General features: G+C 38.9%; 1 protein-coding gene across 1 annotated transcript in view; it reads right to left on the bottom strand.

The window, feature by feature from the left end:
- Positions 1-1,327: 1,327 nt before the first annotated feature.
- LOC115143065 (carboxy-terminal domain RNA polymerase II polypeptide A small phosphatase 2-like) overlaps positions 1,328-27,703 on the bottom strand; it is a 34,031-nt gene continuing 7,655 nt past the window's right edge. Inside the window, exons 2-7 of the mRNA XM_029683080.2 lie at positions 17,751-17,902; positions 14,201-14,302; positions 7,339-7,395; positions 6,216-6,308; positions 5,678-5,863; positions 1,328-5,434 (exon numbers count right to left, since the gene is read on the bottom strand). Coding sequence (XP_029538940.1) covers positions 5,309-5,434; positions 5,678-5,863; positions 6,216-6,308; positions 7,339-7,395; positions 14,201-14,302; positions 17,751-17,902 — 716 coding nt within the window. The 3' untranslated portion in view covers positions 1,328-5,308. The remainder of the gene's footprint in view (positions 5,435-5,677; positions 5,864-6,215; positions 6,309-7,338; positions 7,396-14,200; positions 14,303-17,750; positions 17,903-27,703) is intronic.

Raw genomic sequence — 27,703 nt, 5'->3', positions numbered from 1 at the left:
GACACGACTCCTATTCAAAAGACCACAGGCTGAAAAGACACTTTAGTGGTAGTGGTGGTGGGACTGTGTGAGGGAGGGGGGAGTGGAGGGGGAGAGAAAGAAAGGGAGGGAGGTGGAGTAGTTAAAACCCTCCCTTTGCCAGGAAATGGCTCTGGCTGTATTGGAAGGAAGCCACAGAGCTATGGATTTTTAGTTAAATGATGTAGTGCACAGAGGGTGGACCACTGATGCTTTAATGCAGTTGCTGCCTATAATATTCATGCATTAGAAGGTCCTAACAGCCACCCCAAGTAGAGGCCTATACTGTAGGAGAGAATCTCACGAGGCCACATTGCTATGTGACATTCACTCTACATTGATTATGTTTCGAATGGTGTTATTGATTTTCAACATCAGAATGCTCTCACTGAATGTCCTTACTGACAAATCTAGCTGCAGTCTAAAAGTACCTTTCCATGAAATCTGATGATTCATGCCAGACACACGGAAGCAGTCTGAAAGGTTTATTCAAGAACTCAACCTTGTTGGACGGATCACACAAATACGGTGGGGCCCTTACCAGCCTGAGAAGTTTGACAGGCAAATTACTTGTGTTGAATAAGTGTACACAATGCTAAGGACATCACACACCCATATATTTTGGACACGGTGTCAGTCACAGTTTGCTACCTCACCGTTAATGCAAACAATTTCAGAGGAACATGAAAAACTACAGCAGTGGTCTGTTGTGTTCTCAGGGAAAACCCTACAGAATGGAAATGATGCCACCCAGGCAAGATTAGTGAAATATGAAAGGATTTGTTAACACCCAGGGAAGGAGCCACATCTACTCATGCTGACCTCTGTGATTGGTTGGATGTGATCAGAATGATCCAATCTCAGTACGCCCCACCTCTGCCCTGGCTATTTCCCAAATCTAGTTAAGGCTCCATTTTTTACGTGGCCATTGATGGACAGGGCTTTGTCCAAACACAGTGGACAGCTGATTCATAACATCACATAATATGATGTCATAATGTAATGACTCTCCCCAAAAGCCTCTGATTGCATCCCAAACGCCACCCTATTCCCAACATAGTGCACTACTTTAGACCAAACCACTATGGTCCCATGTTAAAAGTAGTGTACTATATAGGGAGAAGGGTGCCATTTGGGGTGCTTACTCTGAATTTGACTTTCTGATTCTACAATATTGTTTGTGGAATGCAAATCTCTTTGTGATTGGGAATTGAGGTTTGGGTATGTTTGTTTGGTGTGTGTAGCAAGGTGAATGAATGTGTTACTGCTCTCTGGAAATGCGGACATATATACACTACAGTAGACAAACTCACTATAATCAATGTTTTTATTCCATCTTTGAAAAACAATTTTCAGAATTTCTAGTTTAACAAAAAAGCCCCCAAAAATATAATGCAGGAATCTTACGTTAAAGTTTTCAGAAAATAGCTGTACAAAACATATTTTCAAGAGTAAAAGTTCCCACTGGGCACATACTGGTTAAATCAACGTTGTTTCCACGTCATTTCAACAAAATTACATTGAACCAATGTGGAATTGACGTCTGTGCCCAGTGGGTTGATCATTTTAGCAATATACTGTATGTATTTCAGTATCTCCTTCTGCATAGTTTCTGTGTAAGATCAGCAGTTTGTTCATGGTACACAAATCCTGACCCAACCACACAATCAACCTATTAAAGAATCCAGTTAACAAAAAATAATTTGATCCAAACAGAACTTACTTGCTGAATATTTCCCCATCACTTATCAGAAAATACTACATTGGTCACCATGACAATCTATTCAATAGATTGATCAATAGACATACAGGCATCAATAGATTGTACCCTCTGAATCATACCTTATTTTGTTCTGATCGTTGGTTGGCATCTAAGAAGCCGCACAGTAAGTAAACCAACTGAACACTTAAAATAAAGAGATTGCAGAAAGATCTCCATATATGTTAGAAATGACAAAATAATCCAAATAGGAATAATCCATGTCCAAAACAAGAGAACAAAGCTTTTTAGAGCTATATTTCAATCCATTATTTGTTTGTAATATTTCATATCAAAAAAGAAAAGAATTACCAAGTACCAAGAATTCTTTTTTATTTATTTTTACAATTGGACTTTTTAGGACAAACTAATTTCAAGGACATAACACTCTAGTTCTTTACATTATTTCTCTCCAGGTCTTTGAGAAAATCAAATGTATATGTGAAAGATAAAATCAATAGTATGATCTCAATTATAATTGCATCATTCAGATGCATAGGAACAAAGGGATCATGAAATCTTGTATTTCTCACTTAAGAGTAAACTATATTTGAATCAAACAGGACATTTTTAAAGTCGCATTTGTTGAGGGCCATAGCATGCATTTCATAGACGTTACATATTACCTCACAATTATAGACGATAAACTTTCTCCTGAAACCATGATCCATAACATGACTGTAATTAACGTTTGACATGTCACCTCTGATTTGAATGTCAATATCTTTCACTACATTTAGTAATTTCATGTCAGCAGACATTTTGACTGAATATACCAGGTATCATGTAGGCCTCTTTTACCGATTCACCATTACTGACAGTGAAGTGCTGCATGTTTAATGCAACAATACTGGTTCTTTCGACTAGAAGAAGGGAAACTGGTGCAAGAATGCTTTAATTAAAGTTGTAGTGTGAATATTTGGTGCCCACACCCCTCCCCTCCTACAACCCACCTCCACAAAATAAAAGTGTTGAGCTTTGGTAAATACTGATGTCTATGACCCCACTTTACCTTTCGTGTTTCAGACATAACAATAACACAGTCAGGTCACACCTTGTGCACCCTCCACCAAATCCCACCACCAGAAGACAAAACTTAACATCCTATCCAACTGACAAAAGAAGAGGATTCTTGTGTGCCCCAAAAGGTCATCTATTCCCTATATAGTGCACTGCCTAGCAGTTAGAGCGTTGGGCCAGTCACTGAAAGGTTGTTGGTTCGAATACCAGAGCTGGCAACGTGAGAAATTTGCCGATGTGCCTTTGAGCAAGGCACTTAACCCTAATTTGCTCCAGGAGCACCGTAATACTATGGCTGACCTTGTAAAACAACACATTTCACTGTACCTATCCGGTGTATGCGACAATAAAACATTTTTTAGTTTTTACTTTTAACCAGAGCCCATAGTTCTGGTCAAAAGTAGTGCACTATATACGGAATAGAGTGCCATTTGCAATGCAGCCAGGGATTAACACGCTTATAAATATCTACAGAACACATGACAAACATGCAGTAGATACATTTCTCTGACAGTGTGGATGTGGGGTCCACAACATTATAACACACTGCCCTTTCTTTGAATCCCAATGAAACAGCGGAGTAGGATCACTTGGCAAAGAGAGATTTGTGGATTACTCAATTTCCGACCAACACTAGACAGGTTATCAGTTGTAAAATTCTAAAATGGGGATGATGGAGACCCTTGATGTTTTATTCTAAAGCTTTCAACGCAGAAAGAAACCGTAGGCACTTCATAGAGTGTAATAGTATAAGGCGGTGCTTTATCTTGTGAATAAAACAACCACAAAACAAATCTCTTTGGGATACAGTGACTAGTCAGGATTGGGCATGCCTGTGTGTGCTTACAGTTACAATTTGAGCAATAGAACATATCTTGCTAAATCAATCCATATTTTGCCACCACAAAACCACTGCCGCCCCACAATGTGTACAAAACCTAAGATATGTCAGTGTGAGTACTGTAGAACTTCTGGAACAGGCAATAACGCAAAGAAAATTTGTAAAACACATACCTTTACTTCTCAGCATTGTCGTTTTTTTTTTTTACAAACCGAAATATCTTACTTTAAATAGGATACATTTTAAAATAGTAAAAGTTGAGTGGAAATGACTTGGCAAACTATGGATAAAGGGCAACCGATAGGGGGTAAACTAGTGTGCATTGTGTTCACTCTTAGCAGCCTACTTATCACAAGTCCCTCACGCGACCCAAATATGGCACCCAGAAGGCTTGACACAAAATGTAACAAAAAGGCCTCGGTTTAACCAATATGGCATCCTTAGCAGACTATACACCAGCAGAGAATCACTCCAAATTTGCTACCGAACTTTAAAGTCTAAATATGTCTGTTCATTTAAAGGGCATTTTTTAAAGGGGGTGGCAAAAATTTAGGGAAACCAGTTCAAGTGTCCTGTACCTGATGCATCTCAGTGTGAATCTGCATAAAGAGGCAGGGTTTATGTTACAGCCCTGCCTTTACACGATGGTGTGACCCTTGGTTTGTAATGGTCCCTATTGGCCGGGGATTAGGTTATCTTCAGCTAATGAGAATGGAGGATTTCATGTAAATACAACATACAGAGGCTGTTAACGTATGGCTGTTGTTCCTCAACATCCAAGACATTACAAAAGTCATCTACACTTCTTACCATATCAAACATTTAAAAGACATCTCAAAAATGTATAGAAAAACCTAACAATTGAAAAAGAACCATTTTCTGGAAAGAACGCAATTTTTTCTTACTTCAAAAACAAAACCAAAACAGAATGAATATATTTTTCTTTTCAGAAGGCACAAAGATGGAGATCCCTTGCTCCCCATGTAAGGTCTGCTCAAATGAGGTCATGTCATGCACTGTAATGTCATGTCATGCTGGCCTTGGATCAGAAAGACCACTGGGTTTAGCTTTTACAATTAATTTCCTGAAGGACTCAATCCATTCAGGAGAAACTTCCTTAAAAAAGGCCTTTATACAGGCCGTTGTACTACGAAATGGAAATGAAAATCACTATGTGGTTTTTGTAGTTTCCTTGCAATGCTTTAGAGTCCCCCTTCAAAGTGTTTGTACAGAGATTGTTGTCGAAGCAGAGATGTTGTGTGTACAGTCAATTGTTTTGTGTCGCAATTAGTGCTATAAAATCTAAGTCTCGTTTTTGGAGAAACAAAGATCTGGCCAGTCAGTTTAAATTATTTGAGTACTAGTATGTGTTTGAGTACATTTAAAATGAGAAAAGAGTGAGCCACTTTGCATTGTGTTTGTTGGATTTTTTCCAGAACAGCAGTTTTGCAGCACCAGCTAACATACTGAGGGGAAAATAGTAGGAACAGTGGACAGCCGTCCAGACACACAGTTCAGGGGCCAAACAAACACACCACCGAGTGTCTCTAGGATACTAACACCGCACACAGTGTGTGTATGTAAGTAAGGTTTGGTCTTTTTCCGTCGGTTGATGGGTGTGGTCTGGCTGGGAGGGGGAGATTCTGGCTTATAAGAGGGGGTGTGTCGTGTCAGGGGGCCCGTAGCTGCTGCAGTTTGGCGTAGACGTCTTCCGCCTCACTCAGCTCTTCAAAGACAGGCAGGAGGCTCAGCAGCTCTGTGTCCTCCAGGTCGTCAAACCAGGACACCACAGGCACCTGAGGACACACACATAGATTAAAACATTTGACATTTTAGAGAAATTAGGCTATTAATTAAGGAAATAAACTTTTCACTGCAGTTGGGAAATGTTGATTTCCACAGTTTAAAAAACCCGGGAATGTTGGCATCAAATAGCTTCTTGCTTAAACCAGGAAGATCACCTCAGTGATTCTACATTGGGACAGGCCTGTAAGGCCATTGGTGAGACAGTAAAGCTCAGGCTGGACAGCAGCACTCACAGCATTCTCAGGGTGGAAGATGTAGGAGGCGGGGGAGTTGTCCAGGATGAGGGTCTTGTTGAGCTGGCGGCCCAGGCGGCTCAGGTCCTTGACGTAGCAGCCCTGATGGAACACACAGGACTCCCGAAAGAGACGCGTCCGGAACACACCACACTGATCTAGAAGGTCAGTCACTGGGTCTGCATACTGCATGAGAGACGGGAGGGAGGAGATGGAGAGAAAAAGATAGAAACAGAAAGGTAGCGAGGGCCAGGAAGGGAGTAGGACAGAGAGTAGGATGTATGGGGAGTGGTATGTTGGGTGGTACAGATGAGTTGAAGGGATACTTCGGGATTTTGGCAATGAGACATAAAAATGGTATCCACAAGTTCATCCAACTCTGGGGAGGTAGATAAAGGGCCTCATTGCCAAAAACCTGAAGTATCCCTTTAACAATGCTGGAATTGCTACGTTTTCAAGAGGCATATCTCTTCGCCACCAGGTGGAGCAAATGGTATACGTACCAGTTAATTTTCCAAAACAGTAAAAGCAATGTTACCTTTGCAAGACTTGCAGTGAAGAGAACACACTCAAACAGCTCTCCCATCCTTTGGAGGAACTCGTCGACATGTGGCCTCTTCAGGACGAAAACCTTGGACACATCACAGCACGGTTATAAGCATCTGGCTAGGAGAATCAAGTACAGCTATCCAGCAGCGACCATCTATGAACACTAGTCTATGGACTAACTAACTGACTGGAGCAACTTCACACAACTCTAGTCCGTAAGGACCACAGTATCTATTGATCTGCAATCTGATCAAAGTTATTCACTGGCTACAGAGTTGACTCACCTGGCTTAAAAAGCTTAATGTGTTGGCAAATTGAAAAGGCAACAGTGAAAAGAAAACAGAGGCTAGTAAGCACAAGTGGATCCATCTTTCATTACATTTACATTTAAGTCATTTAGCAGACGCTCTTCCATTCAACAACCTGGTTCAACATTTCAGAAAAGAAAAGAAAGCCAACATATAAAACAAAACTGAACAGAAAGGTTAAAAAAGGGTTAAACATTTACTAAATACAATGGAGGCCTGCCTCCCTGTTTGGTCTGCCTGCTTTTTCCTACTCATTCCGTCTGTGGGTCAGGGAATGCGTCCAAGCGTCTGTCGGTGTGGTCGTTCCAGAGGGTGTGTTGGAAGTTGGCAGCCGCCTCCTGAAACAAGTAATCGAGAATAGGCCGTGCTGGCGGGAACCAGCCTATCCTGGATTACTTGAATCAGGCCGAAGCCAGAGAGCTTTGGCTAGTGTCCCACGACGAGGAGGCCATTATGGGGTGAGGGAGCCCTCGCTGACCCCTGGCTTAACTGTACTATACAGCTTTAACATTTTTACAATTGATACATATGTAGCTATGACTTCTACAATAAGAAGTAAATCCATCTTGATCATGGAAAATAACATATTTATACAACAAATGTTCCTTTTGATTTCAAATTTGAATTAATGTATTAATGTTAAATGTGTTCAATTTCCGAAGCGGTTGTATTTCTCTAATGGGCTGCAATAGCTAAACATAAACACAGGGAGGCTGATTATTTGAATTTGTCTGATGGAGCACATACAGTACATACACACAATACATGTGTGTTGATCTGAATGCCATAGTCATTGTAAGTTACCTGGTGTGTTGTTCCTTCAATCTCCACAGGTACAATGAAGTCAGCATTACTGATGGGCTACAGGATCAGAAAAGGACAACCATTCACCATCATCAGTTTTCAAATCCAATAAAACCAGTTGCAGTGACACTCAAAATACAAAAGTATACATTAACCACAAAGATGAGATATTCTGTAATCTCCCGTGAGCAGATTCTGCGTGTAGACCGAGAGAATCTGCCAGGACTGAATGAGATGCGTGAGATCTGAGCAGATTCCCCTTGAGTGCTTTGTGTGTGCGCCCACACCGCCCGGGAGAGGAGGGGCTTTGACTGAGAGTTTCCTTTTGTGAGGGTGGAGTCTTCATTTTTGTCAGAACTCTTAATTTCTAACAAGTAAAACACAAAAGTTAAATTACACAGCCGACCAACTAACACTAGATTTTAATTCCCGGCTAACAGAGATGATAGTCTTATAAAACACATTTAAAATCATAGTCAAGTTTTAAATGAGGAAAAAAGAAAAACCACTCCTCCCCACCAAAAGCAGTTGAAATCATGCCCTATCAAGAGAAACATGTAAACGAAGGGGGATATGTACAACAGTGGTCTGTTTGCCAGTGACCAATGTTTTGTTGATGAATGTGTTTACAGCATCATCATCTCCTCTTTCACTCTCCCAGCCAGTGTAATGAGCTACCTGATCCAGCTAACAGCTGTCCATTACTACATATGACACACAGACTAATAGGAGGATCTACAAGTGAGACGACCACAAACAAGAGGACTAAAATCAAATGATTACATTTTAGTCATTTAGCAGACACTCTTATACAGAGCAACTTACAGTAGTGAGTAGGGATGCACGATATATTGGTCAACATATCGGAATCGGACGATATTAGCCAAAAATGCCAACATCGGTATCGGCCGATGTCTAGTTTAACGCCGATGTTAAAAACCTATGTCAAAGCTACCGTGCAAACCTATATAACGTAGGTACATGACGTAATAATGCAACGTCAAATTTTGCGCTCCACGTGCAACACAGCATTCCTAACCTAGCACACAGAATGTCTGCTGTGTGGATCGAGCAGTCAACAAGTTGAGCAGTCATTTGAAAGAGCAAGAGACAACTCAAAGGTGAAATCCATTAAAGCCAAGATAATGGAATTCATTGCCCTTGACAATCAACCGTTCTCTGTCAAGGGTGATGTTGGCTTTCGCCGACTGGTCGAGCACGGGTACACACTACTAAGTGTGCTAATTTTTAGTTTTTGCCCTTCCGGAGTTACACAGTAATAGCGTCACTATTAGCTTCACGACATACACACTATGGAACGCCGTTTGGGTCTTTGCGTGTCAAAAAAGATAGTAGCACTGTCTAAGCTGTACAAAAAAAGTCTACAAACAAGCAAACAAGGACACGAACGATGTCTACAAACAAGGACACGAACGATGTGTTTACAATACTGAGTTGGTAATAAAGCATAATTTGTTCCAAAGCAACTTATAGGGTGGCTAGCTTTAGCTTGGTACCTAGCTAGCACCAATACAACCAGCCTGAAAACAATGACCAGCAGAAACTGCAGTCATTTTTATTATTCTTTGCAATGATTTAGGAAACCTTATGAGTACGTTTTAGGAAGGTTGCCACTTGTTGTTCGCCTATTGAAATGGAACTTCAGTTCATGAAAATGATCGCTAGCCAGCTACTGAACCTCTCTGCGCACGGAACCCGTTAGCGGGATTAAATTCGACAACATACGGTGATCGCTACATAAATAGTCATATTAAACATTCATGAAAGTACAAGTGTCTCACATGTTTCGAAAGCCTAGAGTCTTGCTAATCCAACTGCGTTGTCAGATTTAAAAAAGGATTTACTGCGAAAGAATATGATGCGATTATCTGAGGATAGAGCCCCATTAAAAAAAATATTTCAACCAGCACAGGCGTAACAAAATCACAAATTGCAATAAAATAAATTGTTTACCTTTGACGATCTTCCTCTGTTTGCAATCCCAATGCTCATTTTTACACAATGAATGGTCTTTTGTTTGATCAAATCCATTTTTATAGCCTAACACAAAACATTTTGTGAACCGCTTGTGTTGTGAATTCCGTCTCATTCAATTTTCGACGACACATTCGATGTAAATACACACACTAAACGTGACTTTTCCAGTCATGTTTGGTTTCATTGCAATCAACGGGTTTGTTTGTAACACAACCAAACTTGATAGGTCCTTTCGCTGGACGTATTGACTGAAAGAAACCGATTTGAAGACAACAAGTAATGACATCATTGTGCACCAATGATATGACTGCTGTTTCGTTGATTGACTGTATTTTAACCCAATGACCACAGATCATCTTGAAATCTAGCTGGGTAGATAGCCAATGAGCCGAGGTAAACGGCAATATGTAATGGTTATGTGTTGGAAGACCAACCCATGTAGTAAACTCCGGCGTAAAGAGGGTCATTCGCCATTGAAGATTCATACCGGAAGGAGCCACGCATGTTACGCACAGCACTTTTTTGGTAAAGCACATCTTCAGCTTTTTATATATCAATCAGTATGGCGACTAAGTCAGGGAAAGCTAAATCTAAGTCTAGATATACAGATGTACACACAATTTTAGAAGAAATTGATCGGGAAAGTGAGACAGAGATTGTTGGAGGACGATTCATAGCTTTGATTCCCAAATGGAGGAATATTTTTTGAACGGAGAGGACATCGTTTTGGACTGGTAAGTTCTTCTCATGCTAATGCCGTTGTTTGAAATTAATAATATAAAATATTGTGTGATTTTTAAAAATTTTAGTAGCAATATATAAAAATGTAATGAAATGTCTAAAGTACACGTTGGCTATACATTGTGGGTGGGGGTATGTTTGTATGTATGTTTTTGACCCATAGCCTATGTTTGTGTGTGTATATATACATATTGTGGATTATAGGGAGCATGGCCGAGATGCGTGTCTGCCGCTCCACCCCACCCCCACATGAAAGCCTATTTGAGGCTGTTGAGGGGAGGGCAGGCCCACAACAATGGCCAAAGTGAAATGGAGACAGTAGATACAGCTGGTCTGTTGTAATATAATAAAGACAGTAGATCTAGCTGAAATGTCATAATATAAAATAGACAGTAGATCTTACAGGTCTATAATAATATATTCAACCTTATGTTCCCTGTACTCATATATATATATATATATATATATATATATATTTGTTATACATATATATATATATATATATACATATATATTATACACACATATATATATATATATACACACATATTATATATTATACATACACACATATATATATATATATATATAATACACATATATATATATTATACGTGTATATATATACATATATATACACATAAATAAACATATATATACACATATTTATTATACACATATATATACATATATATTATACATATATATTATACATATATATATATACATATATTATACACATATATATAAACATATATATACACATATTTATTATACACATATATATACATATATATTATACATATATATTATACATATTTATTATACATATATATATACATATATATTATACATATATATATACATATATTATACATATATATATATACATATATATATTTATTATACATATATATATTTATTATACATATATATATATATATTATACATATATATAATTATTATACATATATATTATTATACATATATATATTATACATATATATAATTATTATACATATATATAATATCTATATATATGTATAATAAATATATATAATTATTATACATATAATATCTATATATATGTATAATAAATATATATATATATATATACCTGTTGATACAGGGCTCATATGTGAAACTATTCTTACTGAACATTTTCTTTCAGTGACACTGACTCCGAATGGGAGCCCCCAGTGCCAAGGTGTCCATCCCCCACTGAAGCTGGTTCATCCAGCTCCTGCCACAAGTGGTGTTCATCTGCCCAAATGTATTTCTGCAGGCATGGATGTGCCTCAGGGCCAAAAGGGCACAGCATGGAGGCGTCGCTGTGTTCTTTGCAAAATGAAGGCCCCCATCACCTGCACCACATGCTTGGTGACCCTCTGCTTTTTTGAAAGTGTTATTTTGTAAATGTATATATTTTTCCCCCATTTTTTTTGGGGGGGGTGTTAGAATACAATTTTGGTATTTAGTATATAGTTATTCCATTCAAAATGTATAACTTCACCAATTTGGCCACTTGGGTACATTTGAGCTACTTGTGTGGGACACCTGGGTGACTTCATGATAAATGTCATGTAGCACACTCATTTTGGAAGTTATCATTCTGAAACTTTGCAAAAGTACTGTTGCCCTCTTATGTTTTTCACTGAAATTGTCCCCGTCATCCTATCTGAATGTTTGTTTTGTCTTGTTCATTTTAAAGATGATACAATAATAAAAAAAAAATGTTTTTTTTTCATTCTATTATCTAAACCAGATCTATTGTGTTATATTCTCCTACATTCAACTCACATTTACAGAAACTTCAGAGTGTTTTCTTTCAAATGAAACCAATAATATGCATATCCTTGGTTCTGGGCCTGAGCTACAGGCAGTTAGATTTGGGTATGTCTTCAGGCGGAAATTGAAAAAAGTAGGGGGGTAGCTGTAAGAGTTTTAAGAACAAATCATTTTTTACAATGACGGACCGGACTAAACAGTTATGGATGCAAGGACTTACCATGTGATGCAGCCTAGGGACTGTAGTGACGCCTCTTGCACTGAGATGCAGTGCCTTAGACCGCTGTGTCCATGTGTGTGTTAACTATTTAACTGTACTAGAATTCTTAAAAGGCTGCTAAAAGTTTAAATATCGGTTATCTGCATTGTTTTTTTGTCAAGGAAAATATTGGATACCGGTATCGGCCAAAAATGTCATATCGGTGCATCACTAACAGTGAGAACACACATTTTTGTACAGGCCCCCCGTGGGAATCGAACACACAACCCCGGCGTTGCAAGCGCAGTGCTCTATCAACTGAGCCAAGAGATTACAACCTGTTGTTGCAAACAAGTGAAGTAAGAGTTACAGTTGAAGTTGGAAGTTTACATACACCTTAGCCAAATACATTAAAACTCAGTTTTTCACAATTCTTGACATTCAATCCTAGTAAAAAGTCCATGTCTTAGGTCAGTTATGATCACCACTTTATTTTAAGAATGTGAAATGTCGGAATAATAGTAGAGAGAATTATTTAAGCTTTTATTCCGTTCATCACATTCCCCGTGGGTCAGAGGTTTACATACACTCAATTAGTGTTTGGTAGCATTGCCTTTCAATTGTTTAACTTGGGTCAAACGTTTTGGGTAGCCTTCCACAAGCTTCCCACAATAAGTTGGATGAATTTTGGCCCATTCCTCCTGACAGAGCTGGTGTAACTTAGTCAGGTTTGTTGGCCTCCTTGCTCGCACACGTTTTTTCAGTTCTGCCCACACATTTTCAATAGGATTGAAGTCAGGGCTTTGTGATGGCCACTCTAAAACCTTTACTTTGTTGTCCTTAATACATTTTGCCACAGCTTTGGAAGTATTCTTGGGGTCATTGTCCATTTGGAAGACCCATTTGCGACCAAGCTTTAACTTCCTGACTGATGTCTTGAGATGTTGCTTCAATATATCCACATAATTTTCCTACCTCATGATGCCATCTATTTTGTGATATGCACAAGTCCCTCCTGCAGCAAAGCACCCCACAAAATGATGCTGCCACCCCCATGCTTCACGGTTGGGATGGTGTTCTTCGGCTTGCAAGCCTCTCACTTTTTCCTCCAAACATAACGATGGTCAATATGGCTAAACAGTTCTATTTTTATTTCATCAGACCAGAGGACATTTCTCCAAAAAGTATGATCTTTGTCCCCATGTGCAGTTGCAAACCGTAGTCTGGCTTTTTTATGGCGGTTTTGGAGCAGTAGCTTCTTCCTTTCTGAGCGGCCTTTCAGGTTATGTCGATGTAGGATTCGTTTTACTGTGGATATAGATACTTTTGTATCGGTTTCCTCCAGCATCTTCACAAGGTCCTTTGCTGTTGTTCTGGGATTGATTTGCACTTTTCTCACCAAAGTCTGTTCATCTCTAGGAGACAGAAAACATCCCCTTCCTGAGCGGTACGACGGCTGTGTGGTCCCATGGTGTTTATCCTTGCGTACTATTGTTTGTACAGATGAACGTGGTACCTTCAGGCATTTGGAAATTGCTCCCAAGGATGAACCAGACTTGTGGAGGTCTAAAATTTATTTTCTGAGGTCTTGGCTGATTTATTTTGATTTTCCCATGATGTCAAGCAGAGGCACTGAGTTTGAAGGTAGGCCTTGAAATACATCCACAGGTACACCTCCAATTGACTCAAACAATGTCAATTAGCCTATCAGAAGCTTCTAAAGCCATGACATCATTTTCTGGAATTTTCCAAGCTGTTTAAAGGCACAGTCAATTTAGTGTATGTACATTTCTGACCCACTGGAATTATGATACAGTGAATTATAAGTGAAATAATCTGTCTGTAAACAATCATTGGAAAAATTACTTCTGTCATGCACAAAGTAGATATCCTAACCGACTTGCCAAAACTATAGTTTGCTTTCAAGTCATTTGTGGAGTGGTTGAAAAACGAGTTTTAATGACTCCAACCTAAGTGTATGTAAACTTCCGACTTCAACTGTATATACTGCATGATCATCTGCCCTGGCTTGCACAGGATCAAAACAACATCTCTCGGAATTCTTCATATGTGGTGAGATAATAGGTCAAGGTTTTCCATAAGCACCATTTCTTATTAAGTGTGTGTGTGTGTTACCTTGAATGAGCTGTGCACCAGCGTTTCGTCCAGGTCAATGACCACACAGATCTTGCCCTCATCCTCAGGGGTTACCTCTGGCAGTAGACTGGTCTCTGGGACCTGAAAGGGGCGGGACAGGGAGAATGGTAGGGAGAGGAGTAGGAGGGTAGAGGTGGGGAGGTCAAAAAGGAACCACATTTCCCAGCCTGCACCACTACATGTTGCACTCATCCTACTCTCTTTTTCACATTACAGTGCACCAGCCTTGTAAGAATCGCATTGGCTATAAAAATCACATAATTCCCAGTAAAGTAAGTGGCCATTGTTGATTATAGTTTAGAAATACTTCCGTCCCACCGTTTAAAACTACTGTAAGTGGTTAATTGTTATATCTAGGATTCTTATATTCAGAGTGCACTGTAGTAACATGTTTGGCCACCAGGTTACACTTTTCCCTGTGTTGAACCTTTTCTTGCCCAGGGACCCTCTCCTCCCAGGCAAACCGGCATGTCAGGGACACCATCATACGTTAGCAAAACAGTTTTTCTTGTCTTATCAGGTGAATGGCAAGGAGAAGTAATTAACATTTTAAAATTAATAGACTGTGAATAGTTTTTCATTATTTTGATCTCCCCACATTATAATTGGAAGAGGAAGTAGAAACTCTAACATAGCCTATTTGCTAGAAGGGCAACTCCAAAAACATTTTCACTAAAAGCAGCTGTTTAGCTGGTAAAACAAAAAGGTAAGCAATGTGTTGGCAAAGCTTACCAGCTGTGTGCCGCACTGGTAGCCTATTCACGGGTGCTTTTTCAAAGCCTAGGGCAGATACTCCTGTGAGTGTAATTGGCTTCAATGAGTGTAACATGCTCAATATTAGGAGTTGAGAAATAATGTGGGCATTATTAGAAAGATGATATTATCCTCTATTCTACTCTAAGTATGTAATTAAACATGTGTTTATTCTGTTAGCAATATTCATAAAAACATTGAAATAACAATAATAAAATAAATAAAAATCTCAGACCCTCTGCAGTACCTGAATACCCATCACACCCCACACTTGACGACAGATTCCAGAGGGAATCCATCATCTAATAACCTGGGACTCTGGTACAATTCTATACAGGAATCACGTTCAATGTGAGTTTCAGAAAAATAACCTATCTACAATCAAAATTGAAGACACGTATCCTATTGCACAATACACTGTCCTGCAAAACTGAATTAATTTCCTTTTCCATCCCAAATACAATAGCATTTAACAGCTGTGTATAACATGTCTGACGATAATGGATCAAAATAACAAAAAACTGTCATAAAACATTTGCCTGAGCATCATCCCCAATTTGACAGTTTAATATAACCCCATTCAGTATAGTTCTAACTTCCACAAAAACCACAGTGATATTGTCCTTTACGTACTTGAAACTGGTAGCGAAGGTTTTGAAGTAGATCAAGCTAATCAGAGAGATGAAAGACCATTAACTAGGTTCTAGAGTCTCCCACTCATCCATCCCAAACCCACCAACAGGGCTCAACACAAACATCTATTCTAGGCCTATATCCATGACAGTTCTGAACTGTGCCTAGTAGAAAAAAACCCAGCATTAGGCTACATATCAGCAACAAAGTATTTTATTGGCTTGAGGACAGGCCTAATACAGCCTAGCGTTGGGAGAAAAGTAGCTTAATTTCTGCAACCAAAATATTTTCCTCTTTGGTCTAAATGTGCTGCTGCCTACAAGTAGCCTGCCTATCTATTCTAAACATATCCACGCTCTCTCTCTAAACACTTTTAACAGAAGAACAGTGAGGTCCACACGGTCGTGTTAATCTATGTTATAAAGTCAAACATAACAGATGTGTTTTTTTTTTTACTGACTAATGTGTTTGGTAAACAGTTGAAGCATCATCAGTCGAAGACGGTGCTTAGTTAGCACAGGGAAGAGTTTAAGCGGTTAGCCTTAGCTAGCACAGGGGAGAGTTTAAGGTGTTGGGCTTAGTTAGCACAAGGGAGAGTTTAAGGTGTTAGCCTTAGTTAGCACAGGGGAGAGTTTAAACGGTTAGCCTTTGTCTGAACAGCTCATATTTAAAAAGCCAACCATGTTAACTAAACCAGTGTCATCAATATATAGGGTGTCCACCCACTATGCCCAGAGTGGGTGAAAACACACGTGAGAGGAAATTTCACTTCCTTATGTTATAAAATACATTTAACACGACAAATATGATTATTCATGTTCTGAATCGTTCAGTGGAGTATTTATCGAACATTTCATTAACAGTATCCAAAAAGTCAGGTTTCGTAACCTATTACATCCGATAATGGATTTTAGTGGATTTTACATGTTGTGATGGTAGTCTTCCTGTTGTTTTCGTGGGTTGCAAAAATCTAAATAAGTATGGCACGGGATGAATTAAATGTAAAAGGTTTTGAAAATAACAAGCTTCCAGTAAGCTCAGTGCTCGGTTGAAAACACTACATGTCTCAAAATGGATCTCTCTTACCTCTAAATTGTTTCATATCCTGCAGAGTCGAGATGAAAGATGACGAGTTCAATCATTCTCGCACCGCATCCAGCTTAGCTGACATGATGCTGTGCAATTTTCCTTACTTCTGACCACTCTTTCTCTGGGCTCCATTTATTTGTCCATCTTACGAGGGCAAAAACTAACTTTTGAACCAATTATGATAGAGACATGAGGTTTGGACCATTGGTTTTCTTAGAGGATTATCTATACAATTAACATTTTACCCATGGTCAAAATCTGCGTTTTGTTTGGACACCCTATAATATAAATAAATAAATACAGGGGGAAGATCTGGGAAGTGTGGTAGTTTCAACTGTGGCATTTGAATAATTTAATTATATTCATCTACACCCTATTATCTTGGCCCAATTAAATCCTGAAGACTTAAGTGAACTGGGGATTGACTGTTCATGAGCAGTCTAACATCTGAACATGGTGTGGGGACGAGTCATTAAGCTAAAAGGAACTGTAATTCAAAGTCACAGATATTAATCTGCAGGGTAATGATATGGGATCCGTCCCGAATGGCCCCCTATTCCCTAAAAAGTGCCTTAATTTTGACCAGAGCCCTGTGGGCCCTGGTAAAAAGTAGTGCACTACACAGAAAACAGGGTGCCATTTGGGATGTAGTTATGCTTACCCACTGACCCAAATACAAGTGTTGTACTGTATGGATCTACTATAGTTGGTCAATTACATTAATAGAGCAATAGTGATTCATATTAGGCCACATTAGCCATTTAATATAGTAATTACATGGTTTATCTAGAGTACTGAACAGTGTGAAAACAGACAATAATACTGAATCTGAGGAAATAAGATTGTAGAGCATGAAGACCAATTTATCTGTCAGGGAGAAGTTATAAAATCTCCATCTAGGCTTTATTCTCCATTCACTCCGATTTATCTAACATGACATTTCATTGAATTTGCCACTATTTAAGACCAATTCTGATGTAAATTGCATCACTACTTGCCATAGCCTCTTGGACAGAAGTTGCTGGGGTGGGGGGGGGGGGGCTGTTTGTGTTACCTTGGCGATCGTCCCATTGTCCTCAGGAGGAAGTAAGGTATCCTGGGCAGGGGGTGGAGGCTGAGAGGCATCCTGTGCTCTGAGGCAACAGAAGAGCGCTTTGAAGATATTTCGGCTCCGAGGCTTCTTTGGGGAAGATTTGTTCACCTGGCCTAGGGAGACCAGGAACAAAAACAATATCAACAAATATGTAAATAAACTCACAGCAGGTGAAACCCATATGGGTATACCCACACCTAGAATATAAGTGACTGAGTGTTTTAATATGGGATAAAGAGAAGACACAAAAATTAAATCCCTTACCCCTAAACAGACTTTGCCGGGACTACTTTCATTTGCAATCATGAGTCTTCCAGTCAACCTCAATCACTAACTAATACCCATAACAAGTAGACCTACAATAACTGACACCCTAATTGGTACCAAACATTTATGATGTCACCCTTTCTGATAACCATTATAAACTGGGTGGTTCGAGCCCTGAATGCTGATTGGCTGAAAGCCATGGTATATCATCCCGTATACCATGGGTATGACAAAATATGTATTTTTACTGCTCTAACTACACTGATAACCAGTTTATAATAGCAATAAGGCCCCTCTACTGTTTGTGGTATATTGCCAATATACCACAGCTAAGGGCTGTATACAGGCACTCCGTGTTGCGTTGTGCATAAAAAACAGCCATTAGCCATGGTATATTGGCCATATATCACACTCCCTCGGGCCTTATCGCTTAAGTATACCCTTAAGGCCGGTTTCCCAGACACCAATTAAGCCTAGTCCTGGAGTAAGATTGGGCTTGTTTTTTATTCCAGGACTATGCTTCATCTCCGACGGCCATTATATGCCTTCCATATCGCTCTCTAGAGGATAATCCTGTTGTCACTAGAATATATCATTCAGGCCTCCCTTCCTAGTCTTTACCAGGGCTGACAGATCAGAGCAGGCAGGAAACCGATCCTGCTCTCTGTGTGGGTCTATTTCTGCATGAGCTCAGTTCACAGGGTCAGAGGGAGTCGGCTCCATTTACACACTCAGGCATCTGGGAGGCACGAGAGGAGGAAGTATAAAAAGCCACTGACTGACTGACTGGTCTGAGTTCCAAAAAGCACCCTAATCTCTATGTAGTGGACTATGAGCCTTGGTCAAAACACGAAGCGCATTTAACTTTAGGAAAACAGCACTAATGTTGGAAAGAAACATGTTGTAGGGTTGAATATTTTCCAGTTATTTTACAAAATGTTCCATCCCGAGGATAAATAACTTTGCTCCTGGGTAACCCAGTATTTCCGACCAAAACCAGAAGTGTCATTCTAAAGCATATAAATATGTCTGGATTTGATTACAAATTTTGTAGGAATGAAAATTCAAGCCTGCTGCACACTGAACCATACAGTAAAGATATTTTACGAGCTTAAGACATTTCATGAGCCCGAGCCCAAAAGGATTGTGCTGTGATTCAGCACATGGATAGCACATTACACACTACAGAAAACCATAAAAGCCCATAGATAAATGGAACAAGCTCCAGTAGGCTAATCTTTTTGAGTGTGGACTGTATTAGGCCTAGTGTACTGTATTAAAGTAGAATTACGCATCTCGATCAAACCATGAAGATGGAAACGAACATGCAATACTGGTACAGGACATGCGTCCGACAACGTTACACTTATAAGCTAGTAAATTTGATTTTAACTTAGAAATGTACATTTTTACATTTAGTAGGCTGACGCATATATATATTTTATAATATTTCCCCTAATGATGTGCGTATTACTCTCTCTCTATTGTTGCTTCCTCCTTCCTCACTTTCAACAGTTACAGTGCATTCGGAAAGTATTCAGACCCATTTACTTTTTCCAGACTTTGTTAAGTTAGAGCCTTATTCTAAAATGGATTAAAAAAGAAAATTATACACACACAATACCCCATAATAACAAAGCGAAAACAAGTTCAGAAATTTTAGCAAATATATTCAAAAACATAAATATCTTATTTAGATTAAGTATTCAGACCCTTTACCATGAGACTCGAAATTGAGCTCAGGTACATCCTGTTTCCATTGATCATCCTTGAGATATTTCTACAACGTGATTGCTGCTCCCCATATTACAGCTCCACTAAAACACACATTTAATTGGTCACTGGGGACATTTGCAAATGTATGGAAGCATGCTAAACTGGGTCCTATCCCAAAAGACAGCAAAAAAACCATTACTCCTGCCAATAGTCGACCAATTAGTCTACTCCATTCATTCAGTAAGATATTGGAGGGCATTGTGAGTAGACAAATATGGGAGTACATGGAAAAGAATGATCTGATTACAGTCAATCAGCAAGCTTATCGCAAAACCCATTCCACTACTACTGCATTGGTTGACATGACTGACCAGTGGCTCAATGACATGACTGACCAGTGGCTCAATGCAATGGATAATGGCAGGTTTGTGGGTGTACTATTTTTAGATTTTAGAGTAGCGTTTGATTTAGTGGATCATTAAATAATTTACAAAATTATTGCATTATGGTTTTAAGAAGGTAGCATTGAATTGGGTACAGTCATATCTAACTGATCGGAAAAAGTCCACCTATATCAATGGTTATTTTTCTTCCCCTCATGCTTTAAACTGTGGAATACTGCAGGGCAGCTGCCTTGGGCCACTTCTTTACTTAATATATACCAATGACCTTCCTTATGTCTTATCTGAAACTCAAGCTACTATATTTTCAGATGATACTATAATTGATACAGTAAGACATCGATTCAACAGGTACAGCAAGCTCTACAAGTAGATCTGAGAAATATGGGTTTGCTGTTACAAACTTGTTTTGAACACCAAGAAAACCAAGGTTATATTGGTCTGTTCCCCCAGGAAAAGGCCAACACAGCATGGGATTAAATTAAGTATGGGGGAGTACAAATTGAGGAAGTGGCAGAAATCAAACTACTAGGAGTGCAGCTAGACAACTGCTTATCAAGGTAGTCTCAAATAACCATATAAAAAAACTGCATGCATGATCAGAAGGATAGCTAAATATTTACAGAGAAAGATTCTTAAGCAAATAACCCAAGCATTAATTGAGAGTCAGGTGAAGTACTGTTCTGTATGCATCAGCAAGTGAAATTAGGAGGCTGCAGATTGTACAGAACAAAGCAGCAAGGATTGTTTTAAGGTGGAGATATGGATCTTCTGTTGTAGTCATGTTTAATGCTCTTGGTTGGTCATCAATCAACAAGATAACAAAAAAAACGGTCAAACTCTATTCACAACAGTATTCAGTTGGTAAGAGACATACATTCAGTAAATACTAATAATAGATTGTCCACCATAGATGTGTTATCCAGACAGGCAAAATAACATTTCGATTTAGAGCAATAAAGAAATGTAATAATTTATCTGAGCAAACCAGAAACCTTTCAATATATAAATTCAAACAATACTTTAAAACCATTTAAATATAACACATAGGAAAGTTGTGCTGGACTATGGTAGACGAATAATCAATCTTTCTTTTAGACAGAGTATTTATCTGGTCAATATGTCAGAGTATTTTGACTGTGTGTTAGTGTGCTATATGTGAAAATGTCATTGTATTTAAATTGTATTGATGACGACTAAAAGAGATCCTAATAAAATAAAATAAAATCACCTGTGGTAAATTCAATTGATTGGACATGGTTTGTAAAGGCACACATACCTGTCGAAATAAAGGTCCCACACTTGACAGCGCATGTTAGAGCAAAAACCAGTGCTGGGAATCAGAGTTTAAAAAAGTTTTTAATGAGAGGACAGCGGAGTACATGGGGATATTGCACAAGAGACAGAAGCTAAAAGTTAGCTTATGCATAACCCATCCTTCATAGCTAAATAAGGCTAATTTATTATGTGAAAGCGGTAGGATATATATAAATACACACAAAAGTATATGGCCACCCCTTCAAATGAGTGGATTCGGCTATTTCAGCCACACCCATTGCTGACAGGTGTATAAAATCGAGCACACCGCCATGCAATCCGCCAGGAGAACGCTTACCTGCCCCAATGCATTGTGCCAACTGTAAAGTCTGGTGGAAGAGGAATAATGGGGCTGTTTTTCATGGTTCGGGCTAGGCCAGACATATGTTTAAATTATACATGCATTCAGTCCTTATATTACTGTAGCATAGGCTGTTGCAGCAAATGTAGGCCTACCTGTCACAAGAAAATAAGTAACCTGATGTGATTATACATGCATGCGGAACTTGATGATAATCATCTAGTTGCATGATCAGATGCAGATAGCAGAGCCTGTAGAGAAGACCTCTTTAGACATAATTTAAGTTCCATTTCACACCATGGTGTTCATAGAAATTATGTATTATAATTGACAGTTGACACTGTTATCCCAGGAAAAGGAAGTGAGTTTGTTAAACTAGGCAAGTCAGTTGAGAACAAATTCTTATCTACAATGACGGCCTAGGAACAGTGGGTTAACTGCCTTGTTTAGTGGCAGACCGACAGATTTTTACCTTGTCAGCGCAGGGATTCGATAATGCAACCTTTCGGTCTAGCAACCAACGCTCTAACCACTAGGCTACTTGCCGCCTCAGGAAAATCTCAGTAACTCGGTTCCCTCTATTCAACCCTATTATGTTGTATTTATTTTCCAAGCTATAGCACACACAAATTTAGATACAGCAGGTTTTTGAAGGACCAGAGTTTGGTCTGCTTCGTGTTTTCAGTTTTACCATGGAAAAAAATATTGCGATACTGGTGCCGTCTTAGCCCTAGTCAAAAGCAGTGCACTACATAGGGAATAGGGGGGGCGTTTGGGACACATTCGCTGACTCAAGAGAAGGCTACAACCAAAAAGTGCTGACAAACATTTAATGACAGTAAATGTCTATTATTAGACAAATTCCAGCATAGCTATTAATAGTGACTCGGCACCAAAAACATTTTAGCTACAAAAATAACAGGCTAGAATTTAAGAGTCTGTTGGAGTAACGTCAGCTCTCTGGTACTCAGGTTAGGATTAGAAAAGGAGAGGAAAAAGAGAGGAAAGGGATCCAATTGAATTACGGGTAATTCCACGGTCACAGAACTAGTGGCGAGACACTGATTTTTCACTTGAAATGTATTTCAAACTAAATCCACTGATTTCAAAGTTTAACCAACCATACAACTATGCATATGGACTACTTTTAAGAATTCACACTGAATATTTTACAAAAACACATTTACTGGAAGAACTGTGCAGATGCAGTTTGGTCACAGAATTTCAGTAAACGTGACCACATTTTCCAAAAACTTTGTTAAATATCTGCTCTGAATTAAGATTCTATGATGTCTACAGAAAAAAAAAATATTGGTTATTGAACTGGAGTAAGTGAAGTGGATATACACCAGGTAATGGAATTGCAGTAACGGAATTGCATCATGGGACCCTGATCTGAACTATACGGAAATGCATATTTAGGGATATGAATGTCATTCTCTTCATGGTGATGTATCCTAAATAGGTACACAGAAAGGTATAAATATGCAATATCTCCTTTGCATATTTGGATATTATTCTACACAATGGCTATTATTTTAATGAACTCAAACAGAACTATGTCCCTTATTTCCTTCATACATGTACATATCTACCTCAATTAGTTAGATTAGTTCAAGAAAAGGTTAAATAAATAAAGTAAATGACCTCGTACCCCTGCACATCGACTTGGTACTGGTACCCCGTGTATATAGCCAAGTTATCATTAGTAAATGTGTATTTATTCTTCATGTTTTTCTTTTTCTATTATTTCCCCTTTTTCTCTTGGCATTGATGCATTTCACTGTTACAGCTAGTCTACAGCGGTTGTTTATGAAGCATGTGACAAATAAAAATGACATTTACTCTAGTTTTCTTTACTGTCCAAACTTGTGAATACAACTGTGGTTTGTGACTACTATGACTTCCCAATGTAGCCAATTCAATTGCATAAATTCCATGTACAATTTTTCAGAATTTACATAACCGGTTTGGTAACAGATTTGAGTTTTAATTACTTAATCATTCATGAACAAAATTGATAACTGTAAACACACTACAAGTAATTGATAGTTAACGGAATTAACAAGTAAAGGCAGACCTATCTTTCCTCATGAAGGAGAAAAATTGGAAAAGATCTTAAAGATATGGGTTTTTGGTAACGGAATTTCAAGGCACAAGACAACGTTTCTTAAACTTACATATACGTTTCGATATTAGTTGGCTGTGTTTTGATGCATTTCTAATAATGTTTTAAGACGTATTCTGGTAGATGTTTTCAAAGATCCCCTTTCCATCTTTTTGACCAGAAATCAAAGCCTTTGATTTTTCAACATTTTTATGATGCAAAATGTTTGAAAAATGTATGCCTTCAATTTCTCAAAAATATAGACTTAATGTTGGTGCTCATGAGTCCTTTTAAATGGAAATAACCTTACTGAACATCCTCCCCCCTGGATAAGGTGAACACACACTTTGATGTGAATGTGAAGAGGTGCAAGAGTGGGCCTCTCACTTATCAGAACTAAATGCTTACAGGGCTCTTCAACGCGCGACCATTTTACTCACATTTGCGGCAAAATATGCAGCCATGCAAACTGTAATTTAAAAAAATATATTTAAAAGTACAAAAATAAAACTGATAATTGTTACAATGATTACTTCACTGCAGCCCCTGAATGCCATGGAGAATACACTGACCACAGATTGACAGTCATCTTAGACCATTACTACAAAAAAAAAAGTTAGTTCAAATGTTTTTCATTGCGCTCCTACATTTTTTGAGCGCTCCTATTTGGTTTTCTACCCCAACTTCAGCGCTCACATGCTCCTTGAAACGAGTACATAGCCTTAACATGACATTTTTGTCAATACTTTTCAGCCATCCTTTATTGTAAGTATTTCCTGTTCCCTCTGCCCTGTTCAGGTTAAGGCCTAAATCTACTTCAGACTCAGGTTACCCTCGCTGGAACTTAAATAAAACTGTTTGACTCTAGTTCAGCCTGCTGTGTCAGAGGATTTGGATTTTCCAACTAAACCAAGTTGATGAGCAGCCAAGTTTTATAGGTCATACTCTCAACTACAGGTATGAAGCTGCAACAAAGTACACTCCCTGTTCTAAACTGGGACTGGATTCAACTTTCACAACCAAAAATCATCCTCAAATCAAGAACATCTCATTTGTCACATGCTTCCTATACAACACTAACATTGAAAGGCTTACTTATGGATTCTTTTCCAACAACGCATTGGTTAAAGATATATATTTTTTAATAGTGACACGAGGAATAACTGCACAGTAAATAGCAATTAAAAATAACATGGCCATAGACAGGGAGAACCAGTACTAAGTCGATGTGCAGGGGTATGAAGCAAATGTACATATCGTTAGAGTAAAAGTGGTTAGGCAAAAGAATAGACAGACAGTAGCAGCAGCATGTGGTGAGTGTGGCCCCAGTGTATGCGCACAGAGTGAGTGCAAAAAATGGTCAATGCAGGTAGCCCGGGAAGTCATTTCATTGGCTATTTAGCAGTCTTGTGGCTTGTAGGTAGCTGTTCAGGGTCCTGTTGGTCCCGAACTTGGTGCACTGGTACCACTTGCCGTGTGGTAGCGGAGAGAACAGTCTATGGCTTGTGTGGCTGGAGTCTTGACAATTTTTTGGGTCTTCCTCTGACACTGCCTGGTATAGAGGTCCTGGATGGCAGGGATCTCGGGCCCCATTGATGTACTGGGCCGTACTCACCACCCTTTGTAACCCCTTGAGGTTGGGTTCCCGTACCAAGCAGTGATGCAGCCAGTCAAGATGCTCTCAATGGTGCAGCTGTAGAACTGTGAGGATCTGAGGGCCCATGCTGAATATTTTCAGCCTCCCCGAGAGGGAGGGATGCCCTCTTCATAACATTTTGGGTGTGTGTGGACCATGTTAAAGGTCACACACAGTCATACTATTTCCCAAGTAATAATAGCCTTAACGTCCTGGTGACAGGGGGTAGTATTGAGTAGCTTGGATGAATAAGGTGCCCAGAGTAAACTGCCTGCTACTCTGTCCCAGATGCTAATATATGCATGTTATTAGTAGTATTGGAAAGAAAACACTGACGTTTCTAAAACTGTTTCAATGGTGTCTGTGAGTATAACACAACTCATATGGCAGGTGAAAACCTGAGAAAAATCCAACCAGGAAGTGGGAAATCTAAGGCTTGTAGTTTTTTTTTAAACTCAGCCCCTATTGTAGATACAGTGGGATATTGGTTATGTTGCACTTCCTAAGGCTTCCACTAGATGTCAACAATCTTCTGTTTCAGGATTCTACTGTGAAGTGGGACCGAATGAGAGAGGAATGAGCCAGGTGTCTGGCAGATCGCCACAGACTCTGAAGCAGACTCTGAATAGGAATTCTCCAGTTGGAACATTATTGAACATTTATGATAAAAACATCCTAAAGATTGATTCTATACTTAGTTTGACAAGTTTCTACGGGCTTTAAAGGAACTTTCTGTCCGGAGTTTGGCTGGACCTGAACGCGCTTTTGGATTTGTTTACCAAACGCCCTAACAAAAGAAGCTATTTGGACATAATTGGGCATTATCGAACAAAACAAACATTTATTGTGGAACTGCAATTCCTGGGAGTGCATTCTGATGAAGATCAAAGGTAAGTGAATATTTATAATGCTATTTCTGACTAATGTCGATCACCCAATATGGCAGATCTCTTTGGCTGCTTTGTCTGAAAGCTGTACTCAGATTATGCTTTTTGCTTAAAGTATTTTTTAAATCTGACACAGCGGTTGCATTAAGGAGAAGTATTGCTCTAATTACATGTATAACAGTTGTATTTTCATCAACATTTATGAGTATTTCTGTAAATAGATGTGGCTCTCTGCACAATCACCGCATGTTTTAGAACTACTGAACGTAACGTGCCAATGTAAAATGAGATTTTTTGATATATGCACGTTATCGAACAAGACATACATGTATTGTGTAACATGAAGTCCTGAGTGTCATCTGATGAAGATCATAAAAAGTTAGTGATTAATTCTACCTATATTTGTGCTTTTGTGACACTCTTTGGCTGGAAAAATGGCTGTGATTTTCCTGTGAGTTGGTGGTGACCTAACATAATTGTTTGTGGTGCATTCGCTGTAAAGCATTTTTTTTTTTTTTAAATCAGACACAGTGGCTGGATTAACGTGAATTTGATCTTTAAAATGGTATAAAATACTTGTATGCTTGAGGAATTTTAATTGAGATTGTTGTTCTGAATTTGGCGCCCTGCACTTTCACTGGCTGTTGGCGAGGTGGGACGCTACCGTCCTACATATCCCCGAGAGGTTAAGCACCAAAACATCACCCAGTACATTTTTACGCTATTAAAATGCTCAGAATTGAAAATAGAATAGAAATGTGACCTCTCATCTCCAACTATCAGGATGCCTGAAAGAACAAGATGAGTGGGTGGGGAGCTTATATTCATGAGCTTGCCCTTGAGGTCATTGCCATGTAACAAGGTAAACAATGGGGCACATGTCATTCCAAGCCTAAATAGTATGTCTCAAACCATTCTCTCAGCAAAATGCTCTCATGGTCAACAGAGTTGATCGTGGACTGTTGGATATCAGACAAAAAGGAATTACACAATTGCATTTCTATTGCTTTGTAACCAATTACAGAATAGTTCACTGATACATTTCACAAGAATTCACCTTTGAAGCTTAGACATAAGGGAATGTACATGAAAACAGCATACAATAACTGTACTAGACAAATTATCAGTGCATCTGCATTAGCATTATAAATGACAATATGTTCAGAATTGTACACATTGATCAGACATTTATTTGATCATTTACAACTCACCAGCAACTCACTGGCTGCCCTACAGTGTGCAGCACACATTGATTTGTACAATTTGTAGCACTCATCTCCCA

Source organism: Oncorhynchus nerka, linkage group LG15, assembly GCF_034236695.1.
Source record: "Oncorhynchus nerka isolate Pitt River linkage group LG15, Oner_Uvic_2.0, whole genome shotgun sequence".
Taxonomy (NCBI): domain Eukaryota; kingdom Metazoa; phylum Chordata; class Actinopteri; order Salmoniformes; family Salmonidae; genus Oncorhynchus; species Oncorhynchus nerka.
This window is presented reverse-complemented; position numbering and strand designations above follow the sequence as displayed.